Here is a 24,514-nt window from a genome sequence, read left to right on the forward strand (position 1 = left end):
GATAAGCTCGCCTTTGTTCTCCTCTCTGTGTATTTGTATTTTTATTTTTATGTGCGTACATACAAATTACTTAATTAAGTTAAATGGATCCTATACGCAAAATTTTCGCTTTCTGGGTAGTTCCGTGCCGGAAGACCAGCAGGGCTAATGCGTAATTCGGAAATCGAAGTTCGTGTCGTTCCGTTCTGACACTTATACTATTTAATACAAGAGTGAGAGGGACGCTACGATACGAACTTCGAATTTCGGATTAGGCCCTCAGCACTGACTCAATCCGAGGAGACTGTATTTATGCTGAGGCGGGACCATTTCGGGCACACAACATAGTATATGTATCTCACCCTTTTTTTATTTTTGTTTTTTTTGTCTCGAATATTTTTTTCATTTTCATTTAATTTCTGGGTCTATGGGTTTGTATTGAACATTAATGAGTCAGTCAGGGCATTACTAAAGACGATTGAAATTTCTAATTGATTTTTTGTTTCAGGCTTACCCGGAATACCTAATAACCTATCAGCTAGTAAACGGAGACAGCAATACGGGCGCAGTATAGAATACCACGTATAAATACTAAGTATTTTTACCTGGTACCAAGTACCTAGTACGATTGACTAGTATTTAATTTATGAGAATATTTTTGAGAACTTGAAGTTCGACCCGACTTTTGTATATAACAGCAGACGCTTGTTTTTGATTGTTATTTTCAGTCGCCATTTTCTTTTTGGCCGACTGCGGAGGAAAAGGTTGTGTGACAGTAATGTCCATCCTTACTTAAATCATGGAGTTACAAATCTTTTTAATAGAAATTTACGTAAAGGACTTATTAAAACTTTATCTTAGTAGGTATTATAAAAAAGTTTTTGCTTGCGAAGAATTCGTAAATAGAAACGAAGAGAGATATTCCAACACATCAACATCTCAGAATGAGAGGCTATGTAATGTACAGTCAGGAACAGAAGTAGATGAGAAGTTGTGGTACTAAAAATGATCTAAACACTCTTATTACCTTGGCAGTAGAGTCGTGTGTAGATCGTTTTGAGCTCCTTGACCGCTCATCCACTTTTGCTGCTGACTCTACTGTGATAACGTGTAGTAATAGCGACTGTCGCTAAATTATCGCAAACTGTATGACGGGCGTCGCTTGCTACCGCACGAAATGAGTTTCGTGGTAGGAGGCGCAGTTGTTGACAAACGCACGGCTTCCAACTTAAAAATATTGTAACTTCGTGAAATGAGTCACAACGGATGTCAAAATTACTGTAAACTGTTTGACTACATGTAAATTTTTAAGTCTAGACTTTTCATGCCACGTGGCTTCCTAGGATCAAAGTACTGTTGTTAAAAGAAAAGATTGTTTTGTCTAGATGAAATAAACAAAGACGGCGCCACATTTAATTGTCACTTAAAATATATCAATCACTGTTACTGCCATGCGAAAACCTCGTAATTAAAAAAAAAAAATCAAAGAATGTTTTAAATTTCCATACATGAGAAAATCTTGTATTACACGTCCGCATTAAAAAAAACACTGCAATTTTTTGGTACTTTCGAGGTTTTCACACGGCAGTGACGTAATTGAGTGGTGAATCCGACCCATTCCCCCCCCTTACCTGTTTCACCTTCCATTGATTAAATTTATCCGTCAAATAAATTTAATCAATGGGTGGTGAAACAGCCGCACAGTCTTTTTAAATTAGTGCTCAAATTAATTTTGAAAACGGGCGTTTAAAAAAAGTGTACACTTTTTTTTAATTTTGGAAAAATATGGTTTCTCCTACTCAGAATCAAGAGCACAATCGATTCCGAGTTTAAAAAAATGCCCCCAAAAAAATTACAGTTTTGCGACGTTTTTTTCATACACTCAGTAGGTATGGGGGCGTGACAAAACTAACTTATAAAGTTTTGTATGAAAAAATGGGGAAATTTATTTAAACGATCGGAATCGATTGTGCTCTTGATTCTGAGTAGGGAAAACCATATTTTTTCGAAAATTAAAAAAAAAGTGTTCACATTTTTTTAAACGCTCAAACATGTCGTAAAGAGCTCCAATTGGGTAGACACCTGGGTAAAAAAAATGTACTGTTTAGTCCGTCGTTTAGATTTTGAGAAAATGTTGGACATATTTTTTCTTTTGTTGACAAAATCGTATCTTTTTTTTTCTTTTGTTTGATTGATCAAACGGCGGCCACATGCAGTCGCTCGACGCTCGTTTCCAGCGTCAAATATGGTCACGTGACATATAGCGATAAAGCTGAAAATGTTGAGCTTTATCGCTGGAAAAAAAAACCTCTTCAGTTTCGGCAAAAACAGTGTTATTTATTTTTGTCATTCGCTCCAATTTCTTTTATTTGTACCGCTGCCACGACTGCTACTAAATCAGCTACCAAGGCCAAGATCATTCCTGCAAGCAGCCATCTTGTCGCTGCTGCTCGACGCGGCGACTTGACGCTATTTTTTGAGTCGCGGGAAATTCAAAATAACCTTCAAAATGGGGTCACGTGACCAGATTTATCGCTGCAATCGAGCGACGACGAGCGACTGCATGCGGGGGCACCTTCGGCACTTACTAACATTATAAATGTGAATGTTTGTGAAGATGTTTGGATGTTTGTTACTCAATCACGTCTAAACCGCAGAGGCAGAGAGAGAGGCAGAGAGAGAGGCAGAGAAAGAGGCAGAGAGAGAGGCAGAGAGAGAGGCAGAGAGAGAGGCAGAGAGAGAGGCAGAGAGAGAGGCAGAGAGAGAGGCAGAGAGAGAGGCAGAGAGAGGCAGAGAGAGGGAGAGAGAGAGAGGGGGGGAGAGGGAGAGGGAGAGAGAGAGAGATTTACACATATTCGATACACAGAAAAAACACGTTAGGATGAATTTAAAAAAACATCGAATAGTATAAATTGGGACCCACTCAGCATAATGTTGCGGCAAGCCACAACGCTGTTTTTCAGTGGGACCCATAAACGGACGGAGCCGCGGGCAACAGGCTGCTATGTCCATAATGTTATGTTTAATTGACAAAAGAGATGTGTCCGATATTTTTTGAAAATGTTAATGTCAAACTAATTGCATATATTTAGCATATTCTCGAGATACATTATGGTATCGAATCCACGACCCGCCTGTCGGGCGGTAAGTCGAACGACTGATGCACGGTAATTGGCATAAGTAAGCTCGTAAAGACCAGCGTACTAAATTAAAAATCTTGTTCGTCTTTCGATTAGATTCATGTCCTAAATTTAGTACAATGGGTCTTATGAGGTTAACAAAAGCGTTAAAGTCACAATGCTAATTGAAAGGGATTGCAAAGATCTAATGAGAAAACGGTTGTTATTTTATTGTTTTGATGTAACGTTTTACATTTATAATGCATTTTTTGCGAAATCATGTCTCGAAGTAAATCGTGTGAGAGAAAAAATAATGTAACATTTTCTTGTATCATTCATTACACAGTGTTTTATTAAGTCTTACTTCTACTATAGCGCCCGGCTGCTGATAAGTCAATCCTGACACGTTGCACAACTATAAACTTCCTGAACCGTTGAAAAAAAATGCTATACTTACTACTCTGTCGCGCGCAACAAGCAAGCATTACATTTTTGTGTATAATTCATATTATTTATATTCAGAAACTTCATAGTTTTGCAATGTGTCAGGAATGACTTCATAACGGCCGTTGACTATAGATATGGGGACAGATTGTCACTACTTTTATAAAAGCTCGTAACTTAAAATTGATTATTTTTCCGTGTGAACTTTATGAGCATTATTTGAAGGGTCGATTTTGTTGACGTATTGATTTGAGATGAGATTTTTTCGAAGTAGTGACGAGATATAGTTTATATTATTTAAAAGGGTACACGGACTAGGCCAAAGGGAACGCTGTTTTGCAACACTGAGTCAACCCACTGTCATTTTACAATACAATGGCAGCTGTTAAAATTCTTTTCTAAGGGTTGACATTGTATTGCATAACAGCGTCCAGATAATGTTTACACGAGTCCGACGCATATACACTATACTACTTTGTTACTGTCAGTTTGTGTGATAGACAACTTTTGTTTAAAATTGTCAGAAGGCAAACAGTGACATGGACTAAAGTGTAAAGAATCCTTGACCACGACTGTACGCGAAAAACTTCTTTTTGGCGTTTCGCTCGATTAAATTGTACTGTCATACGTGACCCTTTGTGGCGAGTATCGTGAGGTTTTTTGACGTTTAAGGCGCGGCCACATGCAAGTCGCTCGACGCTCGTTTCCAGCGTCAACATTTTCAGTTTTATCGCTATATGTCACGTGACCAGATTTATCGCTGGAAACGAGCGAGCGACTTGCATGAGGCCGCGCCTTTACGGTCTTGCTTGCAATTGGCTAATAACAAAATGAGCCAATTGGAAGCAAGACTTGACGTCAAAAAACCTCACGATACTAACGCCATCTAGCGACATTTCACCTGTCTTTTAGCCCTCGTTGACCTGTTCTTTTATACGTTGGACTTAAATTATTAAGTGTATTTTGTTACGTACATTTTACAGTCGAGGGCATAAATATCTATACATATCTACAGCCATAGCGTAAAATATATGTATTACATCGACCTTAGGGCCGGGCTGTCGGTAGGCCTCCAACAAGATGGAGCGACGACCTGGTTAAGATCGCGGGATCGCGGTAAAACACAAGACCGGTCTGAGTGGAGAACCTTGGGGGAGGCTTACGTCCAGCAGTGGACGTCTTTCGGCTGAAATGATGATGACATCGACCTTAGGGCCTACGCTAGCTTGCGCAGGCGCAGGTGCAGGTACAATCGTATGCACGCGACGCGCGCAGTTAGCGCTGCTCGTACTGTTGTTCAACAGGCGGCCACCCGCTCCGTGCAAACGGCAGCTGGCGTAGACCCTTGGTTAGTGGCATAGAGGTCTATAGATATTTTTGACGCCTTGGTAACGTACAGTCACCAGTATTAATATCTGCCACAGCGGAGCGTGCAAAAATATCTGACACGTCCTTCCGGCCCTAGAAATAGAGTCGTATCAGATATTTATGCACGCTTGTTGTGTCAGACATTGGTGCTGGTTACACATATGTTTTATGTTATGACCGGATTTAGGAAAAAAAGTTGGATTATTTGTTTCTCTCAAACGTGTTGTTTGATAATTTATCAAGTATTTGTATATAGAGCGCGTTAATCGTAGGTTTAGTTGTTTATTAGGAGGTAAGATGTGGATGAATAAAATTTGATTTTTATTTTAACTCGTGGTTTTTTTGTTCATTTCCATCCGAAAGTCTATGTCCATACCGTACCGTAATAAGATAAGCTAAAATATATTCTTTGCATAGAAAAGTATGAGACTGTGCCCGCTAGCACGTTTCGTAAGCAACCGTCGCCGCCCTCTGGCCCCAACATTGCCTGATTCGATTTAGAGTCGATAACTTAGCACTCTTATAGGTTTTAAACTTTTATCTACACGGGAAATGAAATGAAATTTATTTGCGGTAAATGTAGTACATTATAGTTAGGTATATGATGTTATAGGATTTTTTGTTTCATACATTTAGACTGTATAAGTCATGCAAATATTATTTTTTGATACATGCAACAATAAGGACTCCCTAGTTTGTATCAAAAGATTCTAAGTAGTTGACATTATTCATATATTTAGACCTATATAATCAAGAATATAATATTAAGAATTAATTTCATAATAATGGTAATAATTAAAGTTATTATTACGGGGGATAAAAGTTTAAAAACCTAGAAGGGTGCTAGTTATCGACTCTAAATCGAATCAGGCAATGTTGGGGCCAGAGGGCAAAGTTGAAGCAGTTTACGGTATGCGCTTGACGTTCCGTTCCAGACACGTTCCTATTACGGTCATGGTATGATACGGAGTAGTGGGTAGAGACCTTTTTTTTAATGATTTATTCGTATAAAACTCTCCTGTTTATTTTGTGAGCTCTTAGCTGTAATAATGTTAGTTCATCATTCTGGTATTCTGGTCAGAAAGACGACAGTATAGGGAATATTACTGCAATTTTATCCCGTCAGAGTGCAGCATGCACATACCATATGTTTATGGTTTATGTTTTTTGAGTATCTTAAATGTCCGTAGGATGCCGTAATATCATATTATTTCAATTATTTTTTTGGAAATATTGCTCTATCACTACTATCGATGTAAATATAATTTATTTTGTTACTTATAAATATGTCCTGATTTCTATAGGTTCTAATACTCTTTGGTCATGATCTGTCATGGCGACAAAGTATAAATAGCACTGACGTTGTCATAGCGGTTTTTTACGGTTTGTGCTAGTGTCGCCCCCTGCGCAGAGCTTTGCCTAATATGCCCTATTACCGTGTTTAAAACCCTTTCAGTCTGACGGACTGATGGTCCAGACTGATGAAAATCAAATGTTTTCAATAATATTCGTCAGTCCGATGTGAATGGCAGAAAATCAGAATGATAAGTCGAGTTTAGACTTGCAAGAAAAATCGTGCAAGTTGCATTACATTGCGGCGCTCGATTGACCACTACAAACTCGTTGGCTTTACGGCCTCGCAATGTAATGCAACTTGCACGACTTTTCTTGCAAGTCTACACTCGGCTATAGACTGAAGCGACGCCAGAATGAGCGCGTAACCGAAATCTATGACGTTGGTAGGTAGGCAAAAAAAAAGCTTCTTTTAAATATGGGTTTTAATAAACTCTTATATACCGTTATGTTGGTACAGCGGCTGTGTGGTCGCCGTCCTGAACTATATTATACGTGATAATATATTCGGGGTAAGCCTGAAACAAAAAAGTGATTTCAATGGCGTGCTTCATTTCGCAAGTTATGTATGTAAATTTTTTACTGTACACATTAAATTAACAAACAATTGAAAAACGAGAATGTATAAAGGCGAGCTTATCCATTTAAAGGCCAACATTATACTTGGTTTGGATAGGTACTTAACTAAATGTAAACAAAACAACGTCAAATGGTGTCAGATATCTTTAAAGTTAAAAGTAATATGCTTTAGCATAATTGTACATCACTATATCTCTTTATTATCATCCATGAGACTTTGTCGGACGTAAGAATTAACATAATTGCGAACCTAGGCTATCCTAGGTTAACACAAAGACGTAGGATAGATATAAACGTTCCGACAAATGTTGCTCGGTCTTCGGTTTTCTTATTTTCGCCACTCACGCTCACAGTCGTTTCACCACTTCTTTCTGTCACACGGCATAAGACGAGGGTAGAAAGATATGGCGCATGAATGCGATCGCTAACGTCAGTGCGTTTGTCAATACGGCTTCTAATCACATCTTCAAAATAGCTTGCAAAAAATACTCGCCGAAAATACCTGTTCCAAAAATACCCTCTATTACCTGTTCGCCGCGGTACACGACGTGGTCGTAGCAGAATGGTCCGCCAGGGCTTGGGCGACCGGAGACTGAGTGGTGGTCGGGCGGCGCGTGCGCCATTCTTAGCACTCTCGGGAGCTCCACCGTGCGGCCTAGTGTCACTCGGCAAAGGAGAACTTGTCTGGGAAAAGTTTGCAATAGTAGATTTTTCACCATCATCGGCCAATTAGTTCGTTAAAGTGCCGTTATAGCACAGAGAACAGATTTTCGGTGAGGCCGAAAAGTTCTGGAATGGAGACCGCGCGAAAATGGCAGCGTAGGACGTCCACTAACGAGATGGACCGATGACTTGGTAAAAGCCGCAGGTTCACGGTGGATGCGGGCTGCTTCCAACCGAAGTAACTGGAGGTATGGGGGAGGCGTATATCCAACAGTGGACGTCCTACGGTTGATATCATCGGATTATGTCATCATCATCATCACCCCAGCCTATATATTATTAAACACTACATGCGAAACAAAAGTGAAGCTTGAAATATTTTAAAAAAATTATTAATACTGATTTCCGAAAAATACTAGATAAATACCTGTCGCATATGTAGCAGTCAATGTCCCCATGCGCAGGACAGTAGGGATAACCAAACACGTATGGGTTGCTACTGGTACATTGCTCCGCAAAGTATATGCCCGCGCCGAACCTGCCGGCTGGAAGAAAAAGGAAATAACATGTTTAAAATGAAATAAAAACTGAAATTGAATGAAATAAACTTTATTGCCTAACATGAATACATTTATATATTACACTTTTATACATTTTGATGTTACATTGTGGGTTAAAGATAATATTAACAAATATAGACTCAGTTTGGCTCCTATACTAGGAGTAATTTTGGTTGAAGTAGTAGTTTTGCGTTGTGTTCGTATATGTACATTTATATTTATTTTATTTTATTTAAAGTGAAGGAAGATATCTTAAGGAAACTTGTACATACTTTGATTACAAGAGCGTCGTATTGTATACATAATATGGGTCTAATTGTATAAGGGCCTACGCTAGCTGGCACGGGTGCACAGAGCGGGCGCTCGCCTGCGGGTGCAAGTACAAGTAAAATCCGTCACACGCGATGCGTGCAGTTAGCGCTGCTCATAGGTACTGTTTTTCTATCAGCTAGTGTAGATCCTAAAAAAAAGGCCTCTTCGAGTTAACTTACTGATCAGGGAGAGTCGTTCATCGAAGCCCTTTTGCACGATGGCGTTGATGAAAGGCGATTCGTGGAACAGCAGGCGCTCGTTGGCGCTGCCCGCCTCCGCCGCCACCTCGCGCCGCCGGTGCTGGTAGCGCTCCCACAGGCGGCCGTTCACTATTTTTTCAACCTGCACAAAGAATAACTATTTAGCAGTCCTTTGCATGCAGAGTGTGACCAGTGAGTCGCGGGCACATGAAATGGCGGTGGATTATAGAGCTGTAGCCTCTTTAATAGGAGGCAGACGAGCCAGATGAACCTTGGTACTGGCAGCTGATAGAGCAAAGCCAAAAGTCAAAATACCTTTATTCAATTAAGAGTAAAGTGTGAAAATTTTAGACTATAACAAGCACTTATGAATGTCAAAAAATCTACTACCGGTTCGGAAAAACCTCTATTGCGAAGAATCCGGCAAGACAATCAACGAGGCCGCGAGGTATAATCTCAAAGATTTCGTAACGGCGAGTGTAGATTGCTGGTTGCTTTCATACAGAGCCACAAGTTTATTTCCGGTGGCTATTTATGTACATTTTATGTTTACTAATTTATGTACATTCTTATGTTGCCGAATTTATGACTATTTAGATGACTACGCTTTTTGTCACTCTGTGGTGTATTCATATCTTTGACCCTGACTGTATCAGGCTGTAGGAATATGGTACCTCAACCAGACACGGATGTTTTTGGGTCAGAGATTCGACTGGCCTAGTGAAAGGCAGTATTTAATTCTAGTGAGGGGGATGATTAATATAGTCCATAGTACAGATGCCGTCTCTAGCCAATATAGCGCCTGTATGCGATCATTTCGTTCCGCTGCGCCCGTGTGCAACGCACACCCTGCATCATAGGTATAGCCACCTCTGCGATAGTACCCATTTCTTAAGGGCATTGCCCTATAATCCCTCCCCTTCATCCTACCTATGACCCTGTTTAGCTTCTCCACTTAATCCTTGTACCGGCTACGTCTGTGACACACGGTATACAATGTCAAAATAACAGCGAACCCTGACAAAGAACATGAAGAAAAAGCATTCGTCTAGATGCTATTTCAATAAATACTCGCCGAAAATACACGTTCCAAAAATACTTGCCGAAAACACCAGTTCGTAGTTCCTAATTCCACTTGCCTTTAAAATATTGCAGTGCGAGAAGCCCCGGCGTCGGTGAGAGCTCGCCGTCATTTTCATCTCCCTCTCGATTACTGCGTACTCGCTCTGACCGCAATCGCAAGTCCCGGACTTCTCGAAAGTTATTTCTACAAGTCTAGTCGTGCAATCTGTTGAATTAAAAAGTAAAACTTATGTCATCATCATTAGAGATGGGCCGAACACGGGTTTCACCGAATATGAATATTCGGTAAAAATTTTACCGAACCGAATATTCGGCATAATTGATTCCAAGTAGAAACTAGAAATATGATTCATTTTTAACTGACTTCAAAAAATTAGGTTATCAATTCGGTTGTATTTTTTATGTTTGTTACCTCAGAACTCCGTCATTTATGAACCGATTTGAAAATTTTTTTTTTCGTTCGTCTAGGAATGCTTTCAATTAGGTCCCATAAGCACCAAATCAGGATCTGATGATTGGATCCTAAGGAAATCGAGGGAACTCTTCAAATATTGTAGGAACGCCTATAGTAATTTCGATATATTTAGGAGTAACTCGTGCATTTGCTCTTGAAAATCATCATTTGGCGAAGTGGAACTGATGATGAAGACCAAATTTGATTTAAAATTTAATTTAATTGAGAAAGAAAAAGAAAACCAATTTTTCCTGAAGATTTAAATGATTTCAATCTACAGGAAAGCGGAGAATATATGAGTCTTGAGCTACATTAACTTGTTGTACTGTAAAACAAGTGCTGGTTGGACTCGCGCGCCGAGGGTTTCGTACTTTGCAGCTACGTCAAAATATACGCTATTTAAACGGCCGTGCCTGTAAAAATCAAGTCTTAACAGAGCCCTATTTCTAAGCAAAATATATGCAGTGTGGTCATTCTATATTGGTTTGTTAAGTCCTTCAAATTTAATTAAATTATTTTTTTATTATTTGTTTTTGTAGCTGCATTTGTGTACACGTCAGTAACAAAGATATGAATACAGCTATAAATATTTATACCTGACTTTATTGCCTGAACATTAAGGTTGTGTATACATATTTTTGCCACTTTCTGATCCACTTGCACTTACTGAAGTGCCTAAGGACACTTTCCTAAATTGCGGAATTTATCATAAAGGAAAATTTCCGGAAATTTCCGAGAACTTTTCCAAACTTTATGGAAACTTTCCGCAACTTGCACATGTTCCTCAGCGCTCACCCTTGGTGGCAAGCTGCTCCCTAGCGGCCCTCATCAGCCGGTGCCGGTGTCCGTAGGCGGCGACCCCGACCTCGCGCAGGTCCTCGTGGCTCATCTCCGCCAGCATATCCACTGTTATCTGTTCACGCTCCAACGCCGGCGCCAGCTGCTCCAGCCCAATGCTGGGAACATCATCAATGTAACAATAAAGACTATTAGCGGTGCAGTTCCCTCCACTCTGTCCTAATGAGGGCTATCGTTTTTTATCTCACTAGATGGCGCACTGTTGCGTGAGGTTTTTAAGTATGGCTTTCAAAGTCTGTTATTACGGGCATGAAAACAAAGTTTAGATTAAAATCATATTTAAACACCTTAAAACCGTACCATAAAAATATCGAGCATGCCACGGTGTTACATAGTCCCCGTTTTGTTCGGAAAAAAGGGAGGACAAAGGTCTCCGAAAGACAAAACTGTCTCAAAACACAGACATTCATTGCCCCGGATTAATTTCAGATATTGCAAAATATTCACAAAATTATTCTAATTATAAATAAACCCGCGTAGCTCACCCAAAAACTATGAGATTTGACATTTCGGAGACCTCACGCTACACTAGCGCCTCTAGCGGCGAATTCATACGCGATAGCCCTTATTAGCTCATACTCTTTCTCCTTTTAATACAAAAATCTACATTGAAAAAAACTGATAGGTACTACTGCCATCTAGCGTCGATTGGCAGTACTTTAGTGGCGCAGTTCACTCCACTTCATTCTTCTTGGTGCGAGTTTTTTTGCCTCATCGAGACGACAATAGCCGGATCAAATTATCGAAAAAATCTGACGCACATTCATATTTTTATTCAACGTTTTTGAACTGAACTACTCTCTGACTATACTGGAAATTAGTGATACTAGCTCTACCTAACGTTGAGTTGCAGCAGTAACATTACTATGTGTTCTGCTTCGCGATTTCTTATTTGATTTTTTGCCACATACAAATTACGTAGGTACTTATAGCAAATATAATTTATTTTCATGTGTCATAAATTTAATCTTACTTGAACGCGAGGACATTCTAAATTACACAGACTTAATTATGAATATGTTAGTTCGGCTATTCGACACTAGATGGCACTAAGAATTGAAATATATTAATTTTTATCCGACGATGGTAAAGCCAAAATAAAAGGAAAGATAAAGATTACAATTTTATACTTAGGTAGCAGTCAATTATGTATTACTATAATAAAGATACTATCTTAATTTGTTCGTATGTGTGTACGATTTTAAATATTCATCACAAATAGAAATCTAGGCTACAAATCCCTCATACGCTACACTATATTCAAGGGTGTCGCAGCCGGTGGCCCATGAGGGGGAAGTTTATATGGAGAATGAGAAAAGTATGAATTGTAGGTAAAATCGAGAGAACAAAGCTTTTCACTTGTAGTACGAGCCTTATATTTACGGAGATAGTAATAACTTTGGTTTGGTTGCTTTACATTAGGCAACTTTTTTAGAATCTCTAGGGGCAGCTGCCCCTCCCTGCCCCCCCTCGGCGACGGCCTTGACTATATTCCGGGAAAGAAATTCATCAATACACAGAAACAGTTAATTATTACCTGTCAAGTAAAGTCCGCAGCGTGTTAATATAGAGTACGGAGGCGCTGCGCTCCGGGACATTGCCCAGTTGTTCGCTTATAACCCTCTCCCGGTAGGCGCTCGGCAACTCCTAGAGAAAAGAGAGGTTAGCTTAGCGGTTGTGCATAGACTACGACATACTCGTAATATCGAAAATACAAACTGAGACATGGATGCACAGAAAAACCAGAAAAAGAGACCAGCGCTGGGAATCGAACCCAGGTCCTCAGCAATCCGTGCTGCGTGCTATAACGTGCTGCCCTACACCACCGCTGGACAGGAATTTTTCCTATGCATACATATCTCAGGTTGCTTATTTCTACTACGCTACTTATGCAGCAGCACTAACACTATTTCACGTGATACCCGTAAAAGTAACAAATTTGGAGTTGAAATAAAAAAAAATACAAAAAGACTCCAAAAAAAACAATCATACTCGTAATACTTCATTACGCAATAGATACCATTTCAAATTCAAATCTCAAATTTCAAATCATTTATTCAGTAAATAGGCTGCCAAGAAGAATGCGCCGCAAGAAACTTGGCAGTCTTTTTTCTATAATAAAATAATTAAAATACTTATAAACTACAGTAGGTATAAAATTAAAGAATAAATTACATGAAAAGAACAATAATAATACACGGATGTACTCGTATGGGGTCTCTTAGTTACAAAACTAAAAATAAACATGTACCATCAGCCAAATATGTGGTCTACCACCTTAAAGTTGATAATCGTTTGCATGTCATAAAACAATAATGCCAATAGACGTGTCTGTCAACCTGAAAGTTCTACTTTAGAGACATATTCATTTGATAGGAACTTGTTTAAAAATTGGTAGACCACTTATTTGGCTGATGGTACCTACACAAAGCTATATCTACGTTCAGTGGAAGTGTAGAATGCTTCCACTGTCATAAATTTAAAAAAAAAACGTGGTTCAATCAACTTTTTGTTAAGCTTGTTGCCATGGTAAGGGCCTTATCACACTAGCGATTTGCGGGCGAATTGAAAGCGAGGTTGATTGCTTAGTAGCGACATCTCTTGTCCGGGTGAGCGGTTAGTACCGAAGGAATGTTGACGTCTCTCGATGAGAGCCAAAACATAGATGCTGCTAGTGTCGCTGCTTAAGTGACTAGGAAAAAAGGCAGGCTGAAATGTGTGGTGCATGGGAGAAATTTGTGGTTAGACTCCTGTCCAGTGGTGGTGTAGGGGTACGGCACGCAGCACGGAATGCTGAGGACCTGGGTTCGATTCCCAGCGCTGGTCTCTTTTTCTGGGTTTTTTTCTAGGCATCCATGTTTCAGTTTGTATTTTCGTTGGATTTCACGGAATGACCGTAAAAGTAACAAATTTGGAGTTGAAATAAAAAATGCAAAAAGACTCCAAAAACCACTTAATTGAAACGAATCAATTAACAAAATCCTACTGTCATTACATGATATGTTCTTGTATCCGTGACCTCAACCCTGGCGGCACTACCTAAATTGTATTGTGAGTATTACCGGTGGTGGTAGCTCCACACAGCGGCCGCTGGGCAGCAGCTGACCGGAGTGACACGACGGCGCGTTGGCAGAAACTACAGGTATCGGCTCAGTTGCTGACATTACTGGTACGGACAGCAACGGATTGCCAAGTAACTGCTTCCTAGAAGGGATGAGTTCTTCAGCCTCAGTCGTATCCTAACTCAAATGTTACGATTCACCGTGGTACACCTGTAAAAAATATTTTTTCATCACACTTGCTCGTAAACAGCGTCGTAACATGCAGGCTACCTTGGTTGCAACCCGCCAAATAAAACCCTCGACCTTAATGTGCTGTCATGAAACACGTGTCGGTAAATGAGTCATTGCGCGTACTGATGGTGCTGCGCGCGCTGCTGCAGCAGCACCACATGCACACGCGGCTCAGGCACATGCTGAGGGAGGGGAGGGGAGGGCGGCGCTGCCAAGAGCGCAGCCTATGATATCGCAAATATTTGGAAGAATTATATTTTTTCTTTTTAGAAATATAAATTTTACTCGCAAATGTGATGAAAAACATTGTATGTCGCACGGGCGGTACTAGAATTACGAACATCGACTCATTAAAGCTCTCAGTCTTCGACTTCGGGCTTCTAATAGACTCTCGTTCGTAATTCCTTATTTACCGCCCTTAAGACACAATGTACTATTTCACTTCTCATGCTCGTAGTTTGGTATGTATGCTGGATCTAGGCGACATAAAATGAGTTTTTATGCTCTAGTGCATAAAGTAAAATGATCGTCTAAGACCAAGGTAATCAGGAGTCAACAGCCACCAACAAAAAAGTTTCTACGTATTTTTTTAAATAATTTTTAATTTATATAAAAATAAAAATCAATCAAATCTACCAAAATAAATCAATAGATGTAATAAAATATAATTATATAGGTGGTTAGAGAGCCGGCTGACTACCAAGCTTGGGGTTACGGGTTCAATCCCCGGTTGGGGCAGATTTGTATGAAAAATACGAATGTTTGTTCTCGAGTCTTGGGTGTCTAATATTGTAGTTAACACGTTCGGCCACAATGACACAACGTCTGTGGGATATGCTAGGCATAGCGTAAGCGCTTAGTGGATCATTGCCGGGCCCGAACGTGCTAAGTATGTCTCTATTGAAGTATGTTTATCCATTGACAGTACCCTTAACACAAGATTTATATTTTGGGACTCAAAGTCAATTAAAATATCTTTATTCAATTTAGGCTATAACAAGCACTTATGAATGTCAAAAAAAAATCTACCGTTCGGTAAAACCTCAAAAAGAAACTCAACGAGGTATTTTTTGTAGGTTCGCTATTTGAAGGGATCGCTAATGCGGATCGGAATTATTTCCAAATATCCCTGTCCATGATATAATCATTAAAATTAATGTCTTCTTGACAATAGATTTGAATTTTACTACTTACTAGGTCAATTAGTGTCAAATGACCCGTGATATTTATTTATTTTATCTGCACCCATATAGTAAATCCTTAATTATGCGTTCAAAAACCATAGGTAATGACCAGCATTACGACATTGGATTCTATTATGAACACGGCTGTATCGTAATGACCTGTATTGTAATGAGATTTCATACATCATTACAGCACGGGGGGCAGACTACCTACCTAGTTCTCGTTAATGCAGGTCATTCTCAATGGTTCTTGAACACATGATAGTGGATTTAATATATGGATATAGATAAATATTGTATGCAACGTACGTAATTAGGCCTTAAACACTCATGTGACCCTATTATGAAACTCGGCTACGCGTCGTTTAATAAACACACACTCGTATTTTAAGGACCCCTATTACGATACAGTTGCATAAAATACTATAACAGTATAAAGTTTAAAAATAAGCAAGTAAACTTACCCAACTTTACTAGAGATTACTCCGTAGTTCTCGACTCACAATGCGAGGGATATGAAGTCGGCTTGCTACACCGCGTACTGAGCCGATTCGAAAATGACACAGGACTGGCCCACCAGTTGCTCTTCGATTCATTATATACAAACAACCTTTAATTAGCTAAATACTTATTTAAATTTTTCGTATAAAATCAAGCAATAGTAACTTACTAATTAAATATCAATTAAGAAGCGATCAAGTGCGTCAGAGCACGCGGAGTATGGGTTCCGTAATGACATGAAGCCGTGGTGGCCTAGTGGTTTGACCTATCGCCTCTCAAACAGAGGGTCGTGGGTTCAAACCCCGGCTCGCACCTCTGAGTTTTTCGAAATTCATGTGCGGAATTACATTTGAAATTTACCACGAGCTTTGCGGTGAAGGAAAACACCGTGAGGAAACCTGCACAAACCTGCGAAGAAATTCAATGGTGCGTGTGAAGTTCCCAATCCGCACTGGGCCCGCGTGGGAACTATGGCCCAAGCCCTCTTGTTCTGAGAGGAGGCCTGTGCCCAGCAGTGGGACGTATATAGGCTGGATGATGATGATGAATGACATGAAGTACAGTTGAGGAAACTGAATCACGCACCAGGATGGAATCTTTTCATAACCAATTTCGCTTGATTTCTTTGGCAGATGTATTTTTTTTATTCGACTGGATGGCAAACGAGCAAGTGGGTCTCCTGATGGTAAGAGATCAGCAACCGCACAGTGTTCGACGGCGGGGAAAAATATCTGCTTGGACATCACATACAGCTATGTTCTCCAAAAGTGTGCTAGGGATGACTCCAAAATTTTCAATAAGCTACCAAAACTGTAACAGAGAGGAAGACCTAGTTTCAAAAAAAGCATTGAAAGTTTTTTAACCGACAGGCATATTATTCAGTTAACGAGTATCTACTAGATACACTCATACAGTTAGACAGATATTTTTTTAAATGTTCCTCTGATCTTATCTTATCTTATCTACAAAAATGCATTTATATAACATAATGTAATATTGATCTGTAATTTAATTACTACCTATTTTTTTATTATTTATTGTCTAATTATTAAATTCATAAGTTAAAAATTTGTATGCTGAAAGGCAAGACATGAAGACAGGACATCAAATTATCTGCATCATATCTTCAATGAATAATTGTATAAGCGAACTCATGTTTGACAAATAAATTATCTTATCTTTAACCGCCCATAGACACCTGCACACCAGGGATTGCAGATGCGTTGCCAACCTAGCGGCCAAAGATGGGATACTCAAGTGCCAGTAATATCACCGGCTGTTTTACTCTCCACGCCGAAACACAACAGTGCAAGCACTGCTGCTTCACGGCAGGATTAGCGAGCAAGATGGTGGTAGCAATCCGGGCGGACCTTGCACAAGGTCCTACCACCTGCAAATGTATGGGAATGGTATGGGATGTCAACGACATTAGCAGTACAAAGGTTCCACTCTGGCCCTATACTACGAAGTGCAAAATTCGAAATTCGTATCTTACCGTCCCGCTCACGCTTATATTAATTAGCACGAGAGTGAGAGGGACGGTACGATACGAACTTCGATTTTCGAATTTCGTAGTAGCCCCCTTGGTTCGTGAATTAGTTTCCTTGACTGTAGGTACAATCATCAAAAGTGCCTAAGGGTATTTAGTAAAACTTTGTTGGCGTGATTGGCACTCCCATACCAAATTACAACTTTCTAGTTTAAGGCGAAATAGCATTTAAAATTTACCACGACTTTTACGGTGAAGGAAAACATCGTGAGGAAACCTGCACAAGCACAAGCAATTCCCATTGTGTACTTTCCAATCCGCACTGGGCCCGCGTGGGTACGACCCAAGCCCTCTCGTTCTTAGAGGAGGCCTGTGCCCAGCAGTGGGTCGTATATAGGCTGAGATGAAGTAGGTAGGTACCAAAAGGTCTATGAGCTAAGCTGCGAACAAAGACAGACGACATTGGACAGAAGCACAGTAATGCTATTAAGAATTTGCTACGGATCCCTAAAAACACGTGTTTAACATATATGTTTAAGTACCTATATATGTTTATCATATTAGTTACCTAGTACATACGCAAACACAATCTTTGCTTACTTTGGGATTAGGTCATATGTTGTTAATTGTCCTGTAATATGTATTATTCACAATTAATTAATCAAGGAAATAATTAATATTATAATGGCAACATAATACATGATTCATTCTAAATATTAAAAACGCGGCCAAGAGCGTAGCAAATTTACGCTCGATTTTAATCAAAATTTGCACTTTAAAGTTGAATATTTTGCAAAAAAATCACTGAATCGAACAATCGTTTTTGCAACCCCATAATGCTTTTAAAAGACCTATCCAACGATACCCCATACTACATGGTTGGATGAGAAAAAAAAACACCCCCACATTACGTCTATGGGAGGTAGTAAAAAATTTTTTTTCTTAATTATTTATTGTACCATTTTGTCGTCATAGTTTACATATATATTTGTGCAAAATTTACAGCTTTCTATAAAGCCGGGACAGACAGACAGACAGACATGGCGAAACTATAAGGGTTCCGTTTTTGCCATTTTGGCTACGGAACCCTAAAAACGTGTTTCGTATTATGACGTTGGTGCCGGCCGTTGGTGGATTGGTATTTCAATTATAATATGATCGACTGACTTGTTATCATTAAGGCACTAATTATTAATTAAGTAATTATTAATTAATTTGTCATTGTAACACCCAAGTAGGTAACTAACTATATTTTTTCATCATCATCATCATCATCATCCCAGCCTATATACGTCCCACTGCTGGGCAAGGCCTCCTTCTCAAATGAAAATATTTGTTGTGGTTTGTTAGTCTAACATCTGGTAGAATTGTGTACTGTTGTGTAGCTCTGAAGAGCTCTGGTTGAGTTCGAAACGCGTCAGTGTAGTGTGGTGGGTTTGTGTGTGTTCTTAGTGTGGAGGTGAAGGAACTGCATGAACACGCATATCTTGCATAAACTTAGCTATCATAAGGTCGCGGGTGGGCAAAGTAATTATTTTTTCACACCTCTCCTTCAGAAAAGTAACTTTTCCTCCCTGTCAAGAGGGAGCAAAGTGCAACTTTTCTGTTTAAGGCTTTTCTAAGTGTTTTATTGCAAATGCCATTTTTTGAAGTTGATAATTGTAAAGCCACGCCATTTTCTATGCTGGTTGTTTTAATTAATTATATCTAGATATTTTTTTTCAAGTTTCTTAATGCTCGGTGTGAAAAGTTGTATGAGCCACTCGGGAGCAAAATTATTTTCATCTTGGGCGTTAACACTTGAATCCCTCATTACGCTCAGGATTCTATTGTAGAATCCTTCGCTACGTTCTGGATTCAATGTACGCCCTCGCCGTAAATATACCATTTTGCTCCCTTGTGACACAAATAACTATAGTTCATTTCCATTATGTTAGCGCAAATATCGCGAGACCTGTTTGACATCTCTGGTGGAAACGCATACATTTAGAGTTGTGGATAACGCTCATTTCGAGGCTTAAAAACTCGAACCCTTAAGACTCCACAGTCTTAAAGACTCGCTCGACTATATTTGAGAATTAAATTGGCTTATTTTATGCGTATGGATGCCAGAAACTGTCTTTGCGGCCTTTGAGTCGTTAAGCCTCGAGAGCCTCGAAATGAGCGTATGTCACAAACCTACATACATTAGCAAACTATTTAGTATTATTTTTAGCAAAAGCATTTCCTGTCAAATATTTACACGTCAAAAGCAAAAGCAAAATTTGAAAACTTCTTTTGCCCTAAAAGCACCATTTTATAAATTGGAACCCACTATGGACTGCAGTTCGTAAGGCTTGAAAGACTGTTTGGATGCCATGGAAAGCGAGTCTAACATGCAGGAGGAATTGAACGAAAGATGCATCCGGTACATGAGGTGCGGGTTGCTGAATGTCATCCAACACATAGGTAAGACTATGGGTCTACGCTAGCTGCCGTTTGCACGAAGCGGGTGGCCACCTGTTGAACAACAGTACGAGCAGCGCTAATGAACTGATCACACGTACCGAGTAGAGTGGCGAGAGAGCCACTCGGACCCTGGTTTGTTTACTAGGCCGAGTGCCCACCCCCGCAACTCCTCTCAGCATACCCCGCACCGACTCGCTCGCCACTCGGCAGGTATGAACTCGTTCACCCGCCACTCGCCAGTCAGTAGCGTCGTCGTAGCGAGCGACTGCGCAACCGCGTATTGGCCACTGTCACCAGGAAAATCAAAATGCGTGTAAACACCTTTTTTTTTTATTCGACTGGATGGCAAACGAGCAAGTGGGTCTCGAGATGGTAAAAGATCACCACCGCCCATAAACATCTACAACACCAGGGGTTTTGCAGATGCGTTGCCAACCTAGAGGGCTGAGATGGGATACCTCAAGTGCTAGTAATTTCACCGGCTGTCTTACTCTCCACGCCGAAACAAAACAGTGCAAGCACTGCTGCTTCACGGCAGGATTAGCGAGCAAGATGGTGGTAGCAATCCGGGTGGACCTTGCACAAGGTCCTACCACCTGCACCTACTCGCCCACCCTATTCTGTCGGCCGATTACCAATTTGCTGTCTCGCCATGCTACTCGGTACGTGTGATCAGGGCATAAGTGCGCGCGTCGCGTGCATAGGATGTACCTGCACCCACGACAGTAGCGCGGGGCTTATCTGATTCATCATCATCATCCCATCCCAGCCTATATACGTCCACTGTTGGGCACAGGCCTCCTCTCAGAACAAGAGGCTGGGCCATAGTTCCCACGCGGGCCCAGTGCGGATTGGGAACTTCACACGCACCATTGAATTGCTTCGCAGGTTTGTGCAGGTTCCTCACGATGTTTTCCTTCACCGCATAGCTCGTGGTAAATTTCAAATGTAATTCCGCACATGAATTTCGAAAACTCAGAGGTGCGAGCCGGGTTTGTACCACGACCTCTGTTTGAGAGGCGATAGGTCAAACCACTAGGCCACCACAGCTCTCGAATTAAGATTGCAACCATCAACTACAATACAATACAATACTACTTTACTGTACACCACAAAATACTAAGCAATACAGAAACGGGTATACAGAGAGAACATTACAAGATAAGCAACAGGCGGCGGTTATCGCTTAACGCACTTGGCACCAGTGACACGTCTGTGACTTTAGTTCTTACTCCTATGCCAGTGACACGTATTTGTGACTGCTGTGGGATATGCGAAGGCATAGCGTAAGAGCTTAGTCGATATCTACATAGCCCTTACGCTATGCCAGCCTTTAGGAGGTACGTATTTTGACCAGCATGCGTGTCACCGGCGCATAGGAGAAAGAATTTTTGGTCACACACGTTGTGTTACTGGCACAGGAATGTGTTACATCTCGGCATAGAGTGACTGATGTGGATCGTTGCCGGGCCGAACGTGTTAAGAGCGATCTCTTCCAGGCCACATTTTTAACAGACAGAAGTATGGACTAGATTACGGCAAGCGGTGCATTATAGCAGCCTACCACAATATTAAAACTCAACTAAATCCAACTACAGGTTGGCACCAGAAGTTGAGGTCACGCACAGAAACATAGAACTATCTAGCTTTGCATACGCTCTACGAGAGATTTAAGAAATCCACTAACTTACACTCTGCTCTTGTAACCTATTAATGCCTATGCCCACGCGTGGCTAGCTACGGTATCATCTTGTGGGGTAATAGTACAGATGCTCAGACACTTTTCTGCACAGAAAAAACTGATCCGGATCTTAGCAAATATTTCCAACACTGAAACTGCAAGCCCCATTTCCAAGCACATAAAGACTAACAGTACCTTATTAATCATACAGAGAATATGCAAGTTTGTTCACAAATACCCTGATTATTTCATACAGAAGAGATAATCAACAAAGCACCTACTCACTACGCCACAGAAATAAATTAAAATTGCCTCCATCCTATCTCAAATTCATTCACACGGTACTTACGCCATGTCTGTAAAATATACAATAAATTACCTACCCAAATAAAATCAGAAACACAAAGATAAAAATTTATACGACTACTAAAGGATTTTTAACTCAGAAAATGTTACTACAGTATAAATGAATATTTAGAAGAATAAAGAAAATAGTTATACAGTTATTATTATTGTCATTAAGGTGATCTCATTACACTAGGTATTACTTGTCCTATTATCTATTCATTCTGTGATACCACATAAGTTCTAAGTTTGTGTTATTTCTAGAATAAATGTATAAGTAGTTCATTTAGATAACTTAATTATATAAGTTAATTTATAAGTGTTCCTTAAACCCTCTCCTAAAAATACATGAGTTAAAATGCATAATAGTATGTTATGTATATATAAGTTAATTCATGTAATTAATTTTAAAATTGCGCCCCCAACAGGGCATCATTTTTTATAATTTTTTGTAAAAGGTGTTGCAATAAAATACTGAATACTGAATACTGAATGTCATACAATGACAACGAGATTTTGACATTCAAGGAAAGAAAGAAAGGTTTATTTTGGCTCCAAAAGTACCACCAAAACTAAGACTAGAACTAGCACTAAAACTATGTTACTTGGTGACACGGCAGGACCATAAGGGTCTCCACTCAGCATGTGTTGCGGCACATTATGTGCAGTAACGCTGATTTTCTCATTCATTCTCCTTTTATGCAATCAGTTCATGCAGTGTGTGATTCACTTCTCTCTCAATACCATCAATCCATCATCTACTGACGCATTCATCTTAAACCCCGCCAGATATTTACGGCAAGACCCAATCTTCGTACGCGAACCAGGCGGTCTAGACGCGCTCTCACCGACAAGCGTTGCCATGCTTGAACTCTGCCCACGCCTGGTCGGCCTAGGATCCCTATACCAGGGCCCTAGCAAAATGTCCTTAGAGACGAGACTGAGTAAGATGTCGCACGACCACCAGAACGTCCAGCCTGTATCCAGGTCATGATATCCTGTCCAGGCGAAGGAGGTTGCAGCAGGGAAAGGAATTGGTCTGCAACGCTGTTTGTGCCCAGGAGTTAGAAATTCAAAAAGTGTTGGAATAAATTATGGAAATTCTGGTGTTTTCTGAATACGATATTTGAGATACACAATAGAGCGTGGACGTCCACCAACGGTTAGTATCGTTTCGTCTAAAAAGCAAATAAGCAAGAGGGCTATCACATTGTGATTTCGCCGCTAGAGCGCTAGTGTAGCGTGAGGTCTCCGAAATGTCAAATCTCATAGTTTTTGGGTGAGCTACGCGGGTTTATTTATAATTAGAATAATTTGCATTACCTGAAATTAATTGTGGCAATTATGCGTTACGGGGGCAATTAATGTCTGTGTTTTGAGACAGTTTTGTCTTTCGGAAACTTTTGTCCTCCCTTTTTCCGAACAAACGGGAACTACGGCAACACTGTGGCATGCTCGATATATTTATGGTACAGTTTTAAGGTGTATTAAATATGATTTTAATCTAAACTTTGTTTTTAGACCTGAATAATAACAGACTTTGAAAAGCCACACTTAAAATCCTCACGCAACAGTGCGGCCATCTAGAAAGACAAAAAACGTAGCCCTCATTGGTCTAAGAGCAACTGGTAGAAGCATTGTCCAAAATTCTTTGACTAAGTCAGCGGAGCTTAACTTCGCGGAGCACTATTCCGCTTGGCTGAAGCAGCGTTTCCACCAGAGATGTGCCTGTGCAAGGATGTGTAAATGAAGAGTTTCTATTGGTTAATGAAAAACACATCCCTCGCACATTATTGGTGGAATAACACTTGCATGAGGCGCGACCTAACCTTTTTCAAGTTTTCGACAAAAACAGGTTAGGACAATTTACTTAAGACGACCAACCAGATGGGCCTAGTGGTTAGAGAACTGACTACAAAGCGAGGTCCTGGGTCGATTCCCCGTGCCGGGGCAGATATTTTTATGAAAAATGCGAATGTTGTTCTCGGGTCTTGGGTGTTTAATATGTATTTAAGTATGTATCTATCTATATAATTATATTTATGTTGCTAGTACCATGTAACACAAGCTTTGCTAAGCTTACTTTGGGACTAGGTCAATTGGTGTGAAATATTTCCCGGAAATTATATTTATTTGCTACTGAGACCAAATGCGGTATTGCCTATCGTTTCTAACGCGCACGATCGCAATCAAATGACAGTTTTTGTATGCGAATTCACTTTACATTATATCGTCTGCGGGGAGCCACAGCATGCTATGTCGAACGAGTTTCCACCAATGAAGTTGAGCCTTAAATGAATATAGATAGGACATTATTTAGGAGCTGGAACAACTTAAACAGCGATGGACTTATGTAAATTTATTAAAGATCTCCTCCATACATCTACATATATCTTAGTGTAAGTATTGCTACTGTGTAGAGAATTTGGTTCACGCAGCCACACCGTCCTGGCCGTCATCATCTGTAAAGAAAAAGCATTTTAATAAATGTTTGTATAATAATAGTACATTGTGTCTTAAGGGCGGTAAATAAGGAATTACGAACGAGAGGCTTTAATGAGTCGATGTTTGTAATTCTAGTACCGCCCGTGCGACATACAT

At 40.2% G+C, this 24,514-nt stretch overlaps 2 protein-coding genes across 2 annotated transcripts in view; one reads left to right on the forward strand and one right to left on the reverse strand.

Annotated features, from left to right (window-relative positions):
• Window positions 1-2,729, forward strand: part of Tnks (tankyrase) — a 38,018-nt gene extending 35,289 nt beyond the window's left edge. The window contains exon 24 of the mRNA XM_074108027.1: window positions 488-2,729. Within this exon, the coding sequence (XP_073964128.1) occupies window positions 488-553 (66 nt within the window). The 3' untranslated portion in view covers window positions 554-2,729. The remainder of the gene's footprint in view (window positions 1-487) is intronic.
• A 3,941-nt stretch (window positions 2,730-6,670) lies between these two features.
• On the reverse strand, window positions 6,671-16,016 carry LOC141442879 (poly [ADP-ribose] polymerase tankyrase-2-like). Its single transcript, XM_074108034.1, has 9 exons — window positions 15,914-16,016; window positions 14,035-14,244; window positions 12,510-12,619; window positions 10,910-11,070; window positions 9,717-9,865; window positions 8,557-8,719; window positions 7,933-8,050; window positions 7,370-7,526; window positions 6,671-6,781 (listed from the first exon to the last, which is right to left on the reverse strand). Exons 2-9 carry the CDS (start codon window positions 14,134-14,136, stop codon window positions 6,710-6,712), a joined length of 1,032 nt encoding a protein of 343 aa, XP_073964135.1. The 5' UTR covers window positions 14,137-14,244; window positions 15,914-16,016; the 3' UTR covers window positions 6,671-6,709.
• Window positions 16,017-24,514: the final 8,498 nt, after the last annotated feature.

This window comes from Choristoneura fumiferana, chromosome 26 (assembly GCF_025370935.1).
Source record: "Choristoneura fumiferana chromosome 26, NRCan_CFum_1, whole genome shotgun sequence".
NCBI classification, from domain to species: Eukaryota; Metazoa; Arthropoda; class Insecta; order Lepidoptera; family Tortricidae; genus Choristoneura; species Choristoneura fumiferana.

Coding starts and splice junctions, on each gene's coding strand:
- LOC141442879 (XM_074108034.1), bottom strand. CDS start 14,136: ATGTCAGCAACTGAGCCGATACCTGTAGTTTCTGCCAACGCGCCGTCG. Junction 12,620..14,034: donor GTGTGGAGCTACCACCACCG/GTAATACTCACA, acceptor TCTTTTCTCTAG/GAGTTGCCGAGCGCCTACCG. Junction 7,527..7,932: donor GACTGCTACATATGCGACAG/GTATTTATCTAG, acceptor AACTTTTCCCAG/ACAAGTTCTCCTTTGCCGAG.